Source organism: Poecilia reticulata, chromosome 9 (genome assembly GCF_904066995.2).
Source record: "Poecilia reticulata chromosome 9, P_reticulata-male-v2, whole genome shotgun sequence".
Lineage (NCBI taxonomy): Eukaryota > Metazoa > Chordata > Actinopteri > Cyprinodontiformes > Poeciliidae > Poecilia > Poecilia reticulata.
The window spans coordinates 28885501-28904145 of record NC_088838.1 but is presented as its reverse complement, the minus strand read 5'-3'; the positions used below and the strand labels follow the sequence as shown (position 1 = coordinate 28904145).

Genomic DNA, 18645 nt, shown 5'->3' with positions numbered 1-18645 from the left:
CAAAGTTTGAAGGTTGGGACCTTAAAGTTACATACTGTGTAGCTTTAAGATGGTGGGAAAGCTATTCAGTTATTTTGCAGAACCAGTTAAAACTGCCTCTAGAACCACACCTGGTTATGTGATGAAAGTCTCTATAAGAGGAGTTCACTCATTGAATGCTTTTCTGAGAAGCTGGATCAGATGCATAGTTTTTGGGTGTGGGCATCGTCACGCCCTCTTTCCGCCAATCAGGTGATTCCTTTGACAGACCCACGTCTTGTTTATTTACACCGTCGCGTGCCAAGCTAAGAGAAGGTAGTGTGCTGACTTTAAGACAATTCTTTCTTATCTACGTTATCATTACCGGATGTTTTGTCTCAAAACCGTGCCAGCCCACACGTGGGTAAATGCAGAAATTCTCTTGAAGCGGTTATTATCCAACCGAAGACTGCAGTCCACCGTTACCTCCAGCTCGACGCCCCCTCCGGAGAAGACGGACCATGGCAGAAACCGGAGCGGAGCTCAGCGTGCCTCTGCCCGGCTGCAGTCTCTTGGGAAGAGAGGGAGAGACCGCACCAACTCTTCCTCCGCTGCTAACGAGATCTCCGTAGACTTTGAGCAAAGCCAGGAAGCTTACAGGAGCAAAGACTCATTAGAGCTACTCAGAAGTTTGGTGGTTTTCAAACTTTGTTCCTATGACTTCCTGGTTGATAAGAATGAAGAGGTAATGCAGACAGTAGCAAACTAACAATAATTGGAATATTTCTGGTGATGTAGTTTTGTGGGTTCAGAATGATTTAAATTAATACTATGATGTTGTAAACAGTATTTATCTATGGCAACAGGTTAGAAGAATGGCGATGAACTTAAAAGCAAGACAGGCGATCCTACTATTAACTCTGCAGGCATTAACTTGTCACAGTAGCCTAGATATGATTTACTAGTCAGAGCTGATAACCTTTACCCGCATATTTAGAACTGTAAAAACCAATTAGTATCTTTACCAATTTTCATATTTGTAAACCATAAACTGAGACCACAATACATTACAGAATATTGTGCTGTCCCTGACTGCTAACCAACCAAACATCCTGCAGCACACCCATGTCTCAAATTACAACCTGCCTTTGCATGTCAAGCTCTTTGCAACCTGTTGCATAATGTAAGCTAGCTACTATTTATAAACTAAAGTAGCCAAGAGGTTTTGTATTGACCAATATTTCTGTTCACATGCACAATGTTACTTTAAATGTGCCAGATGATAAATTTGCGATAATAAATGTGTAGTTGGATTTAATCCTCTTTATGTTCAGATATAAACACTTTTCTAATCCACTAATTATTTAATGTTGTGACAAAGATACTTTCTCTACGTAGATGCACATCTATCTACATGCCAGAGAACTGTATCAAATCATTAGGCTGTTTTCATCTTCACTCTTACTTGTCTGACTTTTGCTAAGAATATCACCTCATGCTATTTCAATTTAGCCTGCATCATTATAAATCTTAGCAGATGCGTGAAATAAAAAAAATGACCTGAGTGCTAAATCAGTACAAAAGACAGGCTAAATAAAATTAAGTCTGCTCTGCTCAATGATAGCAAAATGTAATTTGCAATAATGTGTGTGAATGTCACAAAGTTGTTAAACATAAATTATTCCTTTATTGCATTCTAAACACACCTTAGATATGATGTCGTTTATGCGGCTACTGGCAAAATTGAATCTGCTTTTATTTAAGAAATACTGTTTATAGAAAATGAGTATTAACTTTATCTGTTGTTTTGGCAACAATTACCTTATTTGCAGTTTTTTATGACTTATGAACTGACCTTTCTAATGAAAAAAAAAAAATCGCTTTTTTTTTTTTTTTAAAGCCAGACTGCAAACATCTCTGTTGCTCTGAGCATTTCACTAGCAGAGCAGATTTATCCTTAAGGATAGGTTTATAATAGATGGGTTTATAGTTGATGCGTTTAAACCCGACAGCGCGCGGACCAATCACACAGCTGGCGCCTCTGCGCTTTGCCTCGCGCGCTGCTGCTGCTTTACTTCAGCGCTTTACCTCAGCGGGATCGCACGCGCCTCCTTTCACTCAAACTGGACACAGGCTGACCTCCTGTATGGATGTTTACATCAACTTACTGTGAGGAACTATGGTCCTTTGGAGAACTCTAGGTAAGAGTTTAAAACCCGCCGCGTTAGCTCTGGTTGCGCAGCTCTAAGTGAACCGCAGGAATAACTTGTAGCGAATTCAGAGGTGGCGTTGTGGAGCGGTGAGAATGATTTATCTTTGTAAACGAATAATTATATGCGGCGTTTACTACCGTGTGGCTCTTTGTCTGTCTTCCCTGTAAAGTTTATGTCTGTGGTCCCGGTTGGTCGGAGCGTTTGTGGATAACGATCAGCGCTAACCTCATCATGCAGGTTCAGTCTGGCGAGGAGCTTTCCCCCTCTCCTCGGAGTCACGCATCAGGCTGATTTTATATTATTTTATTGTTATTTTTAGTATTATTTTTCCGGTTACACGATGCATCAAACCATATCAAATACGTTGTGTACTTAAGAGTTAATGCGCGCGGCCGCATGGAGATCTGAGAAACTTGTGACCGTCAGGCACGGTCGAGTCCCATAAACTCGACCAACCAGAATAGTTTCTGTGACGATTAAAAACTTAACAGACACGAAATGGAACAACTACTAAAGCCAAATCTCCCGTTTGTTGCGCATCTCTGCGCAGTGCAGCGGATTACCTCATCCTGCAGGGCCGGTCCAAGGTTGTATGAGGCCTTGTGCAGACTTTGACTTAGGGGCCCCTCTAGCTGCTAAAAACATCAGCATCTCTAACAGCTTCTGTGTTAGATTTAGTGAAATATGGGAGAAGGGAGTAGTTTAATTGGCCAGCCTAAAAAGCAATAAGTTATAATTGCAGTTTACTAATTTGTATTTGTAAATTCAAAGATTAAACTCACAGCATCAGATTGTTGCTATGGTAACAAAACAATCTAACTATGAATATTGTTCTTTGAAGTTTTACAAAGTAAACTTGCCAGCTCCTTAAAATCTTGCATTTAAATGTTAAACAATTTAAAATCTTTTAATTTATGTATGCTGAAATTGAATTAAGTTTAACAGCATTGATAATCTCAATAAACAAATGTTACATGTATGTATCTGTGGTATGTTTTAAAATATTAGTGTTTATTGGGCCCCTGAAGCTCTTGGGGGGCCTGACGAAGCTGCTGACTTAATTTGGATTAAACAGAAGTGCAAATTTGTTGTTTTTAGACTAGTTGCAGGTTTAAATAGCATTTCACTGGAGATCTTTTCCTGTAACATATAATTACTAGAGGTGTGCCGATCGATTGGCCACCGATCATAATCGGCCGATTTCCGTGAAAAAGTGTATGATCGGTGATCGCCGATCACGGTCTCTTGTTGCCAATCACACAAACCGATTACCTGCATCTCATTTCGCAGGCTGCCTGTGCAGCTGGTCTCCTCTTTCCTTCACACTGTGCAAACACGCAGCAACAAATCCTAAGCGATGTGGAACTATAATGCACTGAGTGAATGGGGAAGTTTGCGTGTTGCGGCGGAAAATTGAAGCAGGTCAAAATGCATCAACACGACAAATCTAATATGGCATAAAAATAATTCCATACTTGACAGAGTTTGGCTACATCGAGACTCACTGCAGTAAAAAAGACATATGGACGATCAGACAGGAGGTAAAGCAGCTCACAGCTACAAACACTCACCCGGATTAGCATGACGGTCAGAAAGCTAAACAAATAACTCGCAAAATTATTTAAGTCTTCGAGCTGCGATGTAAGACGCTGGTTCTGATCTCGATGTAGAACCACTGCTACGCGATACAGGTAGTAATATTTCACAGATGGAGCGCCTCTTCTGCTCTCACACCGAACCTCTGCCTAAAGCTGCAGCATCTAAATTAAAAAAATACATTTTACATACGTATTAAAACTTTCGCTGTCCTAGCAAGAGACAGATAATCTCTGAAAAAAGAATCAATCTCCTCCCTGTTCTGCATAATTACTCCGCTCAGTCAGAAACAGGCACTCATAGCTAGCAGTAATCAGCTAGCCGCCATGCCATCAGAAAGTTTTCATTCAGTAACTCAGGATTGTTTATTGTAATGAATCCTGTATTTGCCTTTGAATGTTAAGTTTTATACTTGAATTTTTTGGCAATGTTGAGAGGATTTATTTTCACTCTGCATTATTTAGCCTCTTCAGAGCCTTCATATGTTTTCAGTCTGTTAAAGATTGTATTACCGATAGCAATACAATTTGCACAATGCCTGTTTTTTTCTTGGAAAAAGTTATTAAAAACAACATTTTGTCTAAATTAAGGTGAATTCATGGTTCCTTTTTCCACATAATGTAACCGGTAGCGCTTTTGATTAAAAAAAATAATAATTATGTGATCGTTATCAGTGTTCGGTATCGGTGATCGGCCCTCATGGGGAATCGGTATCTGCAGGAAAAAACCTGATCGGCACATCTCTAATAATTACACAGTAATACTTTAAATATTTTCTGTCAACTTAACAACTTTTAATACAAAAACACGGTGTACCAACTCGACGCCTTGACCACCGGGCTTAGCAAGTTTTCTGGGGGAAACCCTGCTTCCTAAAAGACTTTCTGCTAACAAAAATCATTTGCACAGTGTTTCTAGCATAGAGAGTCTGAATGTATTGCACTTGTGTAATTAGCTGACAAGTATTTGAAGTTATTGAAGTTATTTGCACTATTGACATTGGATGCTCTGATACTCCAGTGATAACGATGTGACGCACAAAGCTTAATTTTTAAGCATTATCTAAAATCACAAATAACTTGCAGTATAATATTTATTTCAAAACTACAGTTAAACAATACTTCTGACACCACATAAGTTCAATGACAGGGTCACGGTACAGAGATTGTACATTATAAAGTCTCTACTAATGCTAAATTAAATATACCCAATAGAAACAAACACATATATACACACCTTAGCTTATTTTTCATTTAAGTTTTTGTACTATTAAAATCTTATTAAGGCCAAACTGCCAGTTCATGGTAGTTTACGCTTATAATATTTAAGCATTAGGGTAAAAGCATACCTGCTGCATTGCAGTGGTAATCTTTGTACACTTTTTTGCATGCAGGTATCATGCACAATCCTGACCTTCACAGTAATTCACTGATGTTTCATTTTATTTTCTTGTTTTCTTTGCTGCTTTTATGTTTTTACATTGTCAGGTACATTTAGAACATGGCAAGTAATTGTTTGTCATTGGGTCTATGAGTCATATAGATTCAGTACTATTATGACCCAAATGAAGAGCCACACTGTCATTGTCTCATACTCTAAGACTATAGCAATGTTTTCTCTTTTTTGCATAGATAATGGACCTTGGTAAGAAAATTTTAGGCCAGAAGGTTTTTGATCAGCTCATGAAGATGACCTTCTATGGCCAGTTTGTTGCTGGGGAGGATCACATATCCATTAAACCTCTGATCCAGAAGAACCAGGCTTTTGGCGTTGGCTCTGTCCTGGACTACAGTGTCGAGGAGGACATCAGCCAGAAGGAGGAGCACCAGAAAGAGAGGTAGTATAACATTTGTTGCTTTTTATTTCACATTAGAACTGATGCTACATAAGGCATGAATAATCATTTCTCTGATTTTGTGTTTTAGATATGTCCAACTTTTATCAAATATATGGCAAATTACATGCAGTACATTTTATTATTTGCAACTATTCATCTAAATTGGAAAAAAATTAGGATAAGAACTGTGAAAAAAATAAGATTAAGATAAAAACTGGGGTTTTTTGGCTTCTATTTTGATTGGCAGTATTTTGTCACTTGCCTGGGATCTGGTCACATGAACAGCACAAGGCAGCAGCTATCTGATCTGCCTCCTGATGTAAAGTAGGATGACAGTAAAATCCTGGTGCAACCACTGTCTCTAGACAGCAGCAATGTTACTTCACTCTCAGCTCTGGGCGTTCATGCATATGTGGAATAATTAGAACATTTTCACAGTCCAAGATTAAATATAGACAGCTCGGCCTGCTTCACAGCTACTTGAGTCAGTTGAGTGAATAAAAGGGAACATTTTGATGAGAATTTCTTAGAAGCAAAATAGAAAAAAATAACTTGTCAGATTTATTCAGCATATTGTACTAAGTACAAAGACCCTTTATATCTTGTATGACATCTCAGATTTTCAAAAGGTCAAAAACGGTGAATGAAGTGTAAGGTTTTCAGGCAGTATAATTCTAGGTTGATGTAGAGTGACAGCTGACTACTGTGTCAAATCGTGCCACAAAGAACTTCCTTAGTTTTTTTTTTTTGTTTTATCGAATGGCATTACCTTCATTATGACCTACTTATTCTATTTTACAGTGTTAAGTATAAGTACATGGCTCTTATAGATTTTGTTTTGTTGTTTTTATCACAGTTAAATGTTCTAGGTCTGACTAAAAACTAAATAAAAAAAGAAATGTGGGTAATTATAGTTAATCCAGTTATATTTTTACAGGACAAGGCTAGTTTTGATAGAATTTATTATTTAGATTTTGCATTTTGTATTTACTATTTATTTTTGTCTGATATAAAAATGTATTTAATGTTCTGAAACATTTAAGTTTGACAGTTGCTCATTTTTAGACAAGGGGACAAAATTACACCAACTCCAGCTGATAAGCTGTGCAGTGAGCTGGAAAAGCCAAACTACAAGGAAGAGAAACAAACACTGGATTAATTTTAAGAGGGAGATGCCTACAGTAATCGCCAAGTGGCTTTGTCAGTGTTGTCATTGTGTTTTTTTTTATTGCCTAATATAGATTATTAAAAGCAAATATTTAAAGCCTTATGTTTTGCAATTGATAAAACAACAAATCTAATCTTGGTTTTAATGCTAGAAGTCATTACTCACTCATAATAAGTCTGAGTGGGTACTTATATCTTATTGTTAGTATTACTTAGTACTAACTAATACTAATAAATATTAGTTAATTTTATGAAACTGATGTATTGTTAGAAATGAAATAATCTTCTAATGCAACTAGTACTTTTTCATCAGAATTAAAGTATTTACTTAAAACAAGCTCCTGTATGGTTGAAAAGTTAACTGTAAGTTTGTTTCGTCTTATTTCAAGTGTACTAAAATATTTGCACTAAGAACAAGACTGAAATTACAAAGACGTTGTGCTTTTACAGTGCAAACAATTAAAAAATTAAGGAACTGCGCTTACAAACTAAAATAAAACTTAAAATGAGTTTTTTAAAAACGCTTCTAGTTCTATATGAATTGTATTGCAGCATGATTCAATTTTCAACTGTTTCATTCTGTCAAAATGTTGCAGTGGTAAAAGGACTCAACTCCCATCAGCTCTCCTGAATTTCTGATGACTGACTTGCTCGCTGTTAAGTCAGATGTTTGTTTACATGAACTTTGTCTAATACCTTATGATGAGAAGGGCGAATAGGTCAAGTGAAAAGTGACGCTTCAAGGCCCCATGAGGGAGTCAGCATCAAACATTAAGGATGTTTCAGAATAAAGTGTTTAAGGTCATCCAACACAATGACACTCTACGGCATGCCACAAGGCCAAAATGTCCTCAAAGAAATGTCAATTCGCAGAATCTGATGCAACTCGCTTTTCTAACGTTGCCCCAATCCTGAGCAAATTAACTGCCTTTTCTCAACACTCCTATTTTAGCTCAAGCGTTTCCGCTGGAGGGAAAGAGAGCATAGGTAAGCTGCCTTGTTTTGTTCTCATTTGTGTACACAGCACATGACGCAATTAGAAGAAATAGGCATGCAAATTTGTTTTCCTCCCCAGGCGAGGGCTACAGAGAGAAAAACTATGAAGCAGGCAAGCAATTAGGTGACAGTCAGAGGGAAGTGACTGGAACCTGCACATATTTCTATGCTGATGAGGCCAAATGTGACCAGCATATGGAGACCTTTATGAAGTGTATCAAAGCATCTGGTGGGTAACCTAAATAAGTGATACATTTTGAAAATAAGCTGGTTTCATGCATTTTATTGAAGTCATGAATTTAAATAGGACCCCAGTAGTTATGCAATATGCTTTATTTACTTCTTTCTAAATTGTTACAAAGCAAATGTCTTTACATCATAATCAAACAGTTTCCTATCCATAGGTGGAAGTTCTATGGATGGCTTTTCTGCAATCAAAATGACTGCACTTGGACGACCCCAGCTTCTGGTAAGCTGTAAATGGTAATGTAAAGCTCAGTGTGACAATCTAGCTCGAGGAATAGCCGCAGGAGAGAAGAAGAATAATTTTTTTTCTTCTCTTTGTTTCGATAAGCTCCGGTTCTCAGAGGTCCTCGTGAAATGGCAGCGATTTTTCACATTCCTGGCATCACAGCAGGATGGCATGGAGGCCTTGGAGCAGAGACTGGAGCTGACACAACTGCAGGTAGGTTTTTTCCTTCTTCTTTGAGTCCAGAGATCTTTTAATTCAATCTCATATGGGTAAATTTATCTCTCACAAACACTGCATAGACAGCAACAGGATATTCCTACATGTTGTAATGCAGGAGCTTATTTTTTAACCTTATACTACATGCCCAAAATAATGGGACTTGAAAGAAGCTCGGAAGTGGAGTCTGCACCTGTATGCAGATTGACTCGTGTTTGAACATTAAGGACATTGAGAAAATTTGCAATTCTAACAGTGAGGAGATAAACTGGCGAACTGATGTGCAGCTTGTCTACATGTTACAGTTGGTCTTGACTTTTCTTGCAGAGTATGCAGGTCCTCTTTACAATCAATAGCCACCATCAGCATGTGAATGTGTGCATGAATAGGTGAACCAGTGGATGTAATGTGAAGCACTTTGGAGACTTTGTGAAGCACTATGCAAGTACAGACTATTACTATAACCTAAAGACCAAAACTTATATTTTTGCTCACCCTAGTGAGATGCTGTTTATATTGGAATTAAAAACATAAGACAAAGAATTAGACAGTAAGAAAATACAAATAAAACAGGACATGTAACAATAAGAAATGTAACAATAAATCAAACTAAGGTAAGATGAACTAGGCTAATCTAAGTTAAAAATCTTCTCAGATAAGAGAAGATGAATTATTTTAAACTCAATTTCACTGAACAAGGATAGACAATAAGCTACAATAACTTTATCCTATTCAAAGTAAACCAAGTAAAGGTAAGATAAGGTAAAGTAAATTAAGATTGAAGGGAAGCTTGGTTAAAGGCAGACATTACAAAAGTCAAGTTTTAATCTTATCTTAATTGTAATAAGCTAAACTAACATGACATGAAATATGTTAAGATAATATAAGCTGAAGTAAGATAAATTATCTTAAACCGAGATAAACTGTAGAAATAAAGTAGAAGGAACAGTTACTTTACCTTAAGATAAATCAGGTTTAGCAAAGCAAAGGTCAGCTGAATAAAGCAGATCTAAGGTAAGCCAAAGCTTGAGCTTATTAAACTAAGTTAGACATTTTATTGATTCCTACGTGGTAAAATCTTACTGTCAACACAGCGACAGAAAGCAGAAGCAGTCAAAGCATAGCCTATTGTCAGTCTAATCCAATTGAGCTAAAGTGAATAAGTAAGTTGTGTTAGTTGTTGAACATACATCTGTACAAGATATTACTATCTAGCGTTCTGCAAGTTTAAATATAATTTATTTACTTTTAGACTTTTACACAAATAAATACTCCTATAAGCTACTGCTAGAAAACAACATAATCAGAATTAAATAGCTTTTGACATATGGCAAATGCTTGCCTGTTAGCACCTGAAATACATTTTTTGGTCTTCCTCTCAGCTTCTCTGTGCAGTCAGAAATCTGCAGGCACATTACTTCTCATTAGCATTCTTGAGCCGCTTTGCATTGATCATTAATTGGATATAAAGCCTAATCCAAGTGTGCTCATTTCCACAAGCACTGTGATTTATAAGGGGAGGATGTGCATGTTTATTACATCTGCTTATTATGTCCTTCTGATGCTGAGCACATTTATGGATTTTGCGGAGTCACAATTTTATTAAGTATCCTGCACACAGATTTATTGAGAAGGCCCTAGAAATGTAGCTGTTTTTGTGATTACAGGAATTGATGATCAAACTGGGTGCAGAAGGTGACTTCCATGGTTGGTTTACGAGAAAGAAAGGGGAATCAGCAGGGTAGGCACAAACACATAATACTGCATGTCCGTTGTACACAGACAATATACTTTGTCTTCACATGGTGTGTTTTGTTAGATTATTGACATTAATGAGAAATTATGCACATTGTTGCAAACCTTTATCATAATTTAGTGCAATTATGTCATATCCTTCCATTTTTATCCCCAACAGACGCATTGACATCCTTGATTGGAACAGTCTAATAGATGACAGAGTGAACACATCAGACCTGCTTTTAGCTCCAAATGTAAAGGTGAGAAGAGAACAATTCTTTGAAACATAACACAATTCAAATACAATTTGATGCATTTTATAAGTTACAGTTGAATATTTGTTTTCATTAGCACCTGATGAATAATTTTAGGCCTGTTGCTGCTAGCATTTGGATTTATTTATAATTCCAAAGTCTTCAACAAATGTACTTAAAATTAGCAAAAAAAAATTGAAGTAATGCGATATAATGTTGCAGCTCTGAAAACAACTTGCTGCAGTTAATTTATTTAACATCTATGGACTTGAAATTCTATGAAACCATCAATACACCATATTTTAATTATATTTTATTTTACTTTTTCTTTATTTCACCATATGCAGTATTCCACTAGACAATCAACCAATCTCATTTAGACATTTTTAAGACTATTCTGAATAGTGAAATAAAATAAAGAACTACAAAACAAAAATAAAGAGTAGGGCTCATTAGAAGTTAAGTAAATAGCTTTTGTTTTTTTTTAAACCAGTGAAGGTTTATATGAGGCAGTAATTTAATGTGATATTATGTACAATTAAAACATTAAATAAAAAGTGACAACGGATGAAAATAATTTACTGGAAGATTTATTTATTTATTTATTTATTTATTTATTTATTTATTTTTATCAAACCAAACCCTTTATATTTTTATATTTATAGAACTCCTAGAATTTGAAAATACATTTAAATTGTTTAAATGTATGAGCGTTCACAATTGAAAGCTTCCTGCAGATATACATAGAGCTACTACTGTGTTCTAGTAGTAGCTCTATGTATACCTCAGCTGCATAGAGCTCAGGTATAGATAGTAAAACGTAGCTTACCTTCCCTTACATTTTAGATCTGTTTTGGTCTGTAGTTTAGTCTGTGCTTGTTGTTTCTATAGCTGGATAAACTGGAGCCTCTGCTGAAAAACTTCACCATAGAGGATGAGAATCAGATAAAGAGGACATTGGAGCGCCTTGATGCATTGGCAAAGGTAATCAGAAATCACATGGAACCACTAAATGTTTATTATGGAGTAGCTATGAATACAGTTTTAGCAAAGTTGATGTTTTTTACCAATATCAATGTGTAAAAATTTTTTTGTGCCTTTTCTTACAGTGTTTCTGTTTGTAATGCCTATATTGTGCACATGTTACTGTATGGACAAATTAGGACACATTAGTTAAGCAGCTCTGAAAACAACTTACTTTAGTTCTTGTATAATCACCTTATATTAAGTCTTAAAGCTGTCAACGTGCAAATGTGTGTTTTTGTGTTTAAGTTAGAGAATTCCACTTTTAATGTGGTTAATAAAACTTGAAAAGTGCTGTATAATAGGGCTCTAGTGATACAATAATCTCACGATACTATACATGATATTCTGCTCACGATACAATATATATTGTGACATTCAGCAAACGATACAATTCAATACACTTTTGCAATTTTCTGAAAGATTTTAGAGGGACAGAGTGATTTTGGTGACATTTCGTGAGTGTTATAAAGTCGGATTGAATTAATTTAACTGAAAACTGATTAAAAGCACCAACTACACAATACCTGGCTCTGGTTGGACAGACTTAAAGTCGACAGCTGGACAAAATGATTCAAAGAAGTGGTGAGAAAACATGTTTCTTTTAATTGAAACAGTACAAACTGTAGCTTACACACATTTGTAAAGTAAATAATACCTTTTTAACCTTGACACTTAACATCTGAAGGAACCACTCTAAGCCTGATGACCGAATCACTCTCCCGGCGAAGCAAGCAGTGAGTGAGCAAGGTGACAGTTGGATGTTACGATACTTGCGGATGAATATCGATTTTTTTCTAGGAAAGAAAATATCGATATATATCGCAAAATTGATATTATTACACAGCCCTACTGTATAAAGGTACCTATGGAGTATGAAAAAGTATGAAATTTGTTCATGAATATATATCCAGAAATGGAAATTGGTAGTCTAAATACTGCATCCAGCTGTGTCCATCCTTCCATCCACTCATTAATTCATCAGTCCATTAGTCCTTTCATTTCTTTGTCCATCCATCACCTGCCATCAATCCCTTTATTTATATGCTGTCCACCCATTCATTTTTCCATCTCCTGTCCTTCCATCCATCTTTCTCCATTCCATTATGTTTATTTAATCTCTGTATACAAACTTACATCGCTGTCGATATTTGGAGTAAATTCATAGTGAATTTGTTTTGGTCTTTGTAGAAACGTATGGCATTTTGTATCAGAGAAATGTGCATTACCCATTGTATTTAACAGTCAAAATTTTAAATATAATTAATTCTAGAAAAAAAAAATCTTGATTTATACATCATTAAGTAATTTTAATTAAAAATATCATTTCACAGTGTGCCTTAGAAAACGGTGTTTGCTTAATGGTGGATGCAGAGCAAACCTATTTCCAGCCAGCCATCAGTAAACTTGCACTGGATTCACAGAGGATCTACAACAGGGAGAAGCCTGTCGTTTTCAACACCTACCAGTGCTACCTAAAGGTTAGAACCAACAAAACCAAACAATTAAACTGATAAATTACCTGAGAATTACAGCAATACATAAACTTTAAAGAATTTTATGTTGAAACGGCTAAAATATTAGATGTATAGCTCTAGAGGTAAAGACAAAGAACATAAACTTGCTCTTCTCTTTTTATTTTGCAGGAAGCCTATAAAAATGTAACTATGGACGTAGAACTGTCCAGAAGGGAGGGTTGGTGTTTTGCTGCTAAGCTGGTACGTGGAGCATACATGTATCAGGAGCGAGAGAGAGCGAAGGAGGTCCGATATGAAGACCCTATAAACCCCAACTATGAGTCTACTAGCACAATGTACCACAGGTTTGAACCATGGCTTGTTTCTTCATTTATTATAATACTTTGGAACTGAATTCATTATATCAAAACTAAGTTCACATTTTGCATTTTCATAAAAAGCTGACTATATGTGTTGCATAATGTTGCCACCCCCCAATTTAAAAGTAGCAAGCAATTTTTCTTTGGGTCCCAAAGCTATCATCTCTAAATCAATAAAACCTGCCTAATCACAAACATAGACTTGGAGAGCTTGGATGCGATAAGCTATTATATTTCTAGTGCTTTGCATTTAAACTTTGCTTTCGAATAAGATGCAATAATTACCCATCTAGTTAGACTCTCCCTGCCGTTCGTGTCCACACCTGGTGTAGATGTTAGTGGATAACATCCTCAAGGAATCGGTAGGACCATTGTGATGATGGAAAAAAAACTAGGAGAGTGAGGAAAAAGTAGCTTTAACTCAATGGATATTGAATTTACAATAAAAGACACAACTAATACAATTTCACTTTTTCCTTGTATTGTGCAACCCTAATTGTGACCATATCTATGATGTTTAAAGAAAATGTTTCAGCCAACCCCTGCTTATTGTCATTCGTTCTTTGGAAAGGTGTTTGCACTATGTGCTGGATGAGATTGCTCTTAACAGAAAGGCCAATGTCATGGTCGCTTCTCATAATGAGGACACAATAAAATACACCCTAAAAAGGTAAGATTAGATTTCTCACCATTGCACTATTTAAAGTAATAAAAAAAAAACATTTCCCTCAGCCACATGTGTCTCAGAAACTGAGCTAATTTTATTTGTTTGTCTCAATCATTCAGCATGAATGAGCTCGGTCTCTTACCAGCAGAGAACAAGGTGTTCTTCGGTCAACTACTGGGCATGTGTGATCAGATCAGCTTCCCACTGGGTGAGGAAAACACACAAAACACCCTGCCCACTCTCCTCTACAGTCACACAGGGACAAGGCAACAATCCTTCCTGCCTTACGTAACAATGATTTGAGAGTTTCAGTCCAGCCTCTGCAGGATGTGCATTATCCGTCCTCCCCCCCGTAGCTCTCAGCTGCGTCCCACGAGGCCTTCAAGCTACACTCAGGAACCTTGCGGGCTACACGGACAAACATTTCACATGTCAAAGCCGGCCTCCAGCCTGCAGGGTGACATATGAACTGAGACACCTCAGTATCGACCACCTGTCTTAACGAAGCATCACTGTTGATTCTCACCACTTTGTTTGTCAGTCAAAGACAGACACACTGGTGAAAGACAGCTGTCTGTCAACATGGGGCTCAGGATGAAATGGCCTGAACTGTTAAGGATGTAAACAGAGATACACCAGTTTGTTTTGTTGCTTTCTGAATAGAGAAAGAGAAGGCGCAGCCATACTGGAGTCACTACCTTCCAAAACTATATTGGAGATGAGCTGAGATTTTTTTTATTTGTCAGCCACTCAGAAAGTCAAAATGTACGTATTTCTATGATATTGGCCATCCATCCATTTTCTTTACACCCTTGCCCGTTAGTGGGGTCAGGAGGGTTGCTGGTGCCTATCTCCAGCTAATGTTCCTGGCGAGAGGCGGGGTCACCCTGGACAGGTCGCCAGTCTGTCGCAGGGCAACACAGGACAAACAACCATGCACACACACACACACTCACACCTAGGGACAATTTGGAGAGGCCAATTAACCTGACAGTCATGTTTTTGGACTGTGGGAGGAAACCGGAGTACCCGGAGAAAACCCACGCATGCACAGGGAGAACATGCAAACTCCAAGCAGAAAGACCGGGGCCGGGAATCAAACCCAGAACCTTCTTGCTGCAAGGCAACAGCTCTACCAACTGCGCCACTGTGCAGCCTCTATGATATTGTCTTTTAGGAAAACTGTTAGCCAGGAGGCTTTTGTAGAAACAGTTTTTCTGCAATGTGTTTAGTTTGATGGATGATTCTGGATAAAACATTTATCTGAAAGGTAAACACCAAGAAAATCATAGTTGTTATGCTTAGCAGATAACCTGACTACTTCAAAGTCAGTGCAGCTGAGCAACAACAAGAGTCCATCTGTAAAATGTCCTTTTGGGTCAATCTGACATAACATGTAAAACTCCTGTACTGTGGAAATAGCCATGGGCTATGAGATTCTCATGGTTTAATAACCTAAAGCAAAAATACAATTCTTATAAATATTGACTGACAAAACATATACAATTAAAGTGAAGAATACTTTCCAATATTGACTTTTCATCTGCAAAACCTGTTGCTTTTCTTTTCTTCCCAGTTTAGCTGGTCAGTTAGATTTTATGATTTAGTCAAAATTGACCAATAATTAATTAATTAGAGCTGCTATGTAAAGATAATAAGCTAGATTCTCAAAATAATTAATTTTTCTAACCTGCCCAACAGTTTTTTGTTCAATAAAATAAAAAGAGCATCATTATTTTGAAGATGGTTATTTTGATTATGAGCATCAGCTCTTATTATGGGGTGGTCAGACTGTCAGTTCCCATAACCACACTTTTTAAAGACAGGGTCACAGGGTCAGCGCGACCCCACCAGACTGCGCACAGACTAAAAAGTTTGTGGGGTCCAAATGAGCTCATCTCTTAAGACTTAATGATGTCAGTTAAAGACAGACACACTGGGTTAGGATTGTTGTTGATGCTCTTCTTATTTTTTTTAAAGATGCAGTAAGGTCTATATTTGGTAATACAAAATAAACTGTTTGTTCTGAGAGAGGCTTGACTGTCCAAATAAAAATGTCTTTGATTTGATCATGGTGGATATTTTATGGCAAACTAACTTACTTACTCAGAAAATTAAGTTTTTTTTGTTTTTTTTTCTCCTTTTCTTTCTTTCTGAGATTAAAGTGAGATTAGAACCGATTATTTTTTATGAACTCTTACTTAACCTTAATCTTTTGCGAGCAAACATCGATTAGCTTTCAAAAGCATTGGTACTCCTTGAGACTAGTAATAGGCCCACAAGGGAAGGTATAGTAAAATAATTTCTTTTAATGGTAGAATACCTTGTTTCCTTTGTCTTACCTCAGGCCAGGCAGGTTTTCCTGTCTACAAGTACGTCCCCTACGGGCCGGTGAGTGAGGTGATGCCCTACTTGTCCCGACGGGCACAGGAGAACCGCGGCTTCATGAAGGGTGCCCAAAAAGAGAGAGAGCTGCTGTGGAAGGAGTTGAAACGTCGACTTGTCTCTGGGGAGCTTCTCTACAGACCAGTGTACTGAAAACACAGAAGCAGAAACCGAGAGGAGAGTTTGTCAGCTCCTTGAGGGATTTTTTTTTAGCAGCAGCAGCAGTTGTCATCAAACTTTCTCTCTAGCTTGATGGCTACTGCTGCAGCCGACTGCTCCAACTCTCTCCCTGTGCATGTCCTGTTTTATCATGTTCTGTAGTTTTTCCTTTTTTTTTGCAGATAAACTGCATGGAGCTTTATTATTTTCACCCACCTTCAACCCATCCAAGTCCTGCTACAGATCCCTATTTCTTTTTTTATCCGCCACCACAACTAACAGCTTTCCTCATTTTTGTCGTTGTGCTATCTGTAGAGCTCTGGTATCCATCAAGTGGGCATCTTTACTGCTCCAAAAGGACTCCCTAAAATGTCAACAACACTAGGGTGGGCATCCTTCGTTATTACTCCATTTATCTTGTAGAAGATAGATAATAATAAAAATAACAGACTGGATTTAAATTGCAGCAAAGGACACATTCTATTTTTGAAGTCCTTTTTATTTTTCATCCACTCTGTTCCAGCCATGCTCTGTTACTGAAAGCATCCCTGTCTGTATCTATGTGTCTGAAGGTGTGTCGCTAAAACAAGGCTTCTTCCTGAATCATTGAGAAACCTTAAACCATATTATATCCCTCATCTCTTTATAATTTGTTGGATTCTATCGGCCAGGTGTTGCAAGTGAAAATTTTATATTGGTTAACCTTTTGTACTAGGTATATGAGTTTTTTATTTTTTTTATTTTCACACGGAGTTGCATTTTCCTTCTCATTGGGTTTTAATAAATTACACTGATGTAAATATGTTGAAAGGATTTTTTTTATGACAACTTTGTAGCAATCCAAAAGAGTTTAGTAAACAAATAGAGCGTCTTACAAATAATCACAACCCTGGAACTCTTACATTGTGTCACCAAATTCCAATGGATTTGATTCAAACCAGTTATTACCACATTATTGTGAATTAGAAGGGAAAAGCATATGTAGTTTTCAATATTTGTGTGTGCATTTATATTAAGTTCCTTAGAATCAATACTTTGAACACACAGATGCATTAATCATCTTTCACTGCAGTTCTTTTGGGGTTCATCTCTACCAGCTTTGTCGATCGAAAGACTCCAAATTTGACAAATGCCTCAGACTGCATGTCTGACATACAGTCAAATTGCATAGTATATAGACGGTATGTGAACAACAATTTTCAAGTGTACTCAAGAGGATGTAGGTCATGAATATGCTTTGATGTTGCTGTACGTCCTGGGCCGTCATACTTATGAACCTCTCCCTTAGTCTTGGTTCTTTTGCAGCCTGGAACATGTTTACTTCCAGAACTTGCTTGCATTCATTCCCTTCATGTGACCTGCTCTCCCATCTCTGCTGAAGGAAACCATTCCCACAGCATAATAATTCTAGCTTTCCAATTACACTGAGCATGTTGCTTGTAGGGCAAAAAGTTCAGATTTGGTCTGAACTGATCAAAGCAACGTCTCCCACATATTCAGCGTACAGCTGTACTTTCAACCGATTCCCCCACCTGTACTGTGGCTCAATGAAACTTCTCCAAAGTTGCTCAGGTGGACAGTCATGACTAGTGGGCTGTATATCTAAGACTTTTTAAGACATTAAGTGTATCTTAATAAATGCAAGCGTTTGTGTAACCTTGCAGAAATCTTTTGAAGGAAATTAGTTGGACTGGATTTTATTTATGGCTACCAGAGTAAAGAGACTTGAACACAAATACTTTTCAGGTTATTTTGTTGTTTTTTCTTCCCTCTTCACAGACATACATTTCAAATGCACATAACATTTTGAGGTTGTAATGTGACACAAGTGGAAAAGTTCAGATATCAAGGGAGTGTAAAACACTAAAGGAGCAATAGAGCATTTCACATTTTCTTTTTACAAAATTAGTACAGTAAAGGGTAATTTTCACACTTTAGGTTTCATCAGAAAATACATTTTCCTCAGTTATTGATACACAGTTCATATTTATGTCAGGGGGAAACTAAGCTTCATAGTAATTATGGCCTTGTCATTTTGTGCGAGGAGTCGGTGCTCTGTAGACCATCATCATTTAATTACCCCTGATACTTCACTCAGTGCAGATCACAGAAATTGGATGCATTAATC

General features: G+C 37.1%; 1 protein-coding gene across 1 annotated transcript; it reads left to right on the top strand.

Annotated features, from left to right (window-relative positions):
• The first annotated feature begins 230 nt into the window (after positions 1–230).
• prodhb (proline dehydrogenase (oxidase) 1b) lies at positions 231–18253 on the top strand. Its single transcript, XM_008417901.3, has 14 exons — positions 231–703; positions 5399–5604; positions 7724–7758; positions 7847–7996; positions 8172–8236; positions 8342–8452; positions 10123–10196; positions 10371–10452; positions 11338–11430; positions 12804–12950; positions 13116–13291; positions 13878–13976; positions 14093–14181; positions 16321–18253. The coding sequence occupies exons 1-14, from the start codon at positions 347–349 to the stop codon at positions 16509–16511; spliced, it is 1875 nt and encodes a 624-aa protein (XP_008416123.1). The 5' UTR covers positions 231–346; the 3' UTR covers positions 16512–18253.
• Positions 18254–18645: the final 392 nt, after the last annotated feature.

Excerpts from the sequence above, each read along its gene's own strand:
- prodhb (XM_008417901.3), top strand. The coding sequence starts at position 347 with ATGTTTTGTCTCAAAACCGTGCCAGCCCACACGTGGGTAAATGCAGAA. Across the intron at positions 8,237-8,341 it reads TTGGACGACCCCAGCTTCTG|CTCCGGTTCTCAGAGGTCCT; the intron begins GTAAGCTGTAAA and ends TGTTTCGATAAG. Across the intron at positions 11,431-12,803 it reads GCCTTGATGCATTGGCAAAG|TGTGCCTTAGAAAACGGTGT; the intron begins GTAATCAGAAAT and ends ATCATTTCACAG.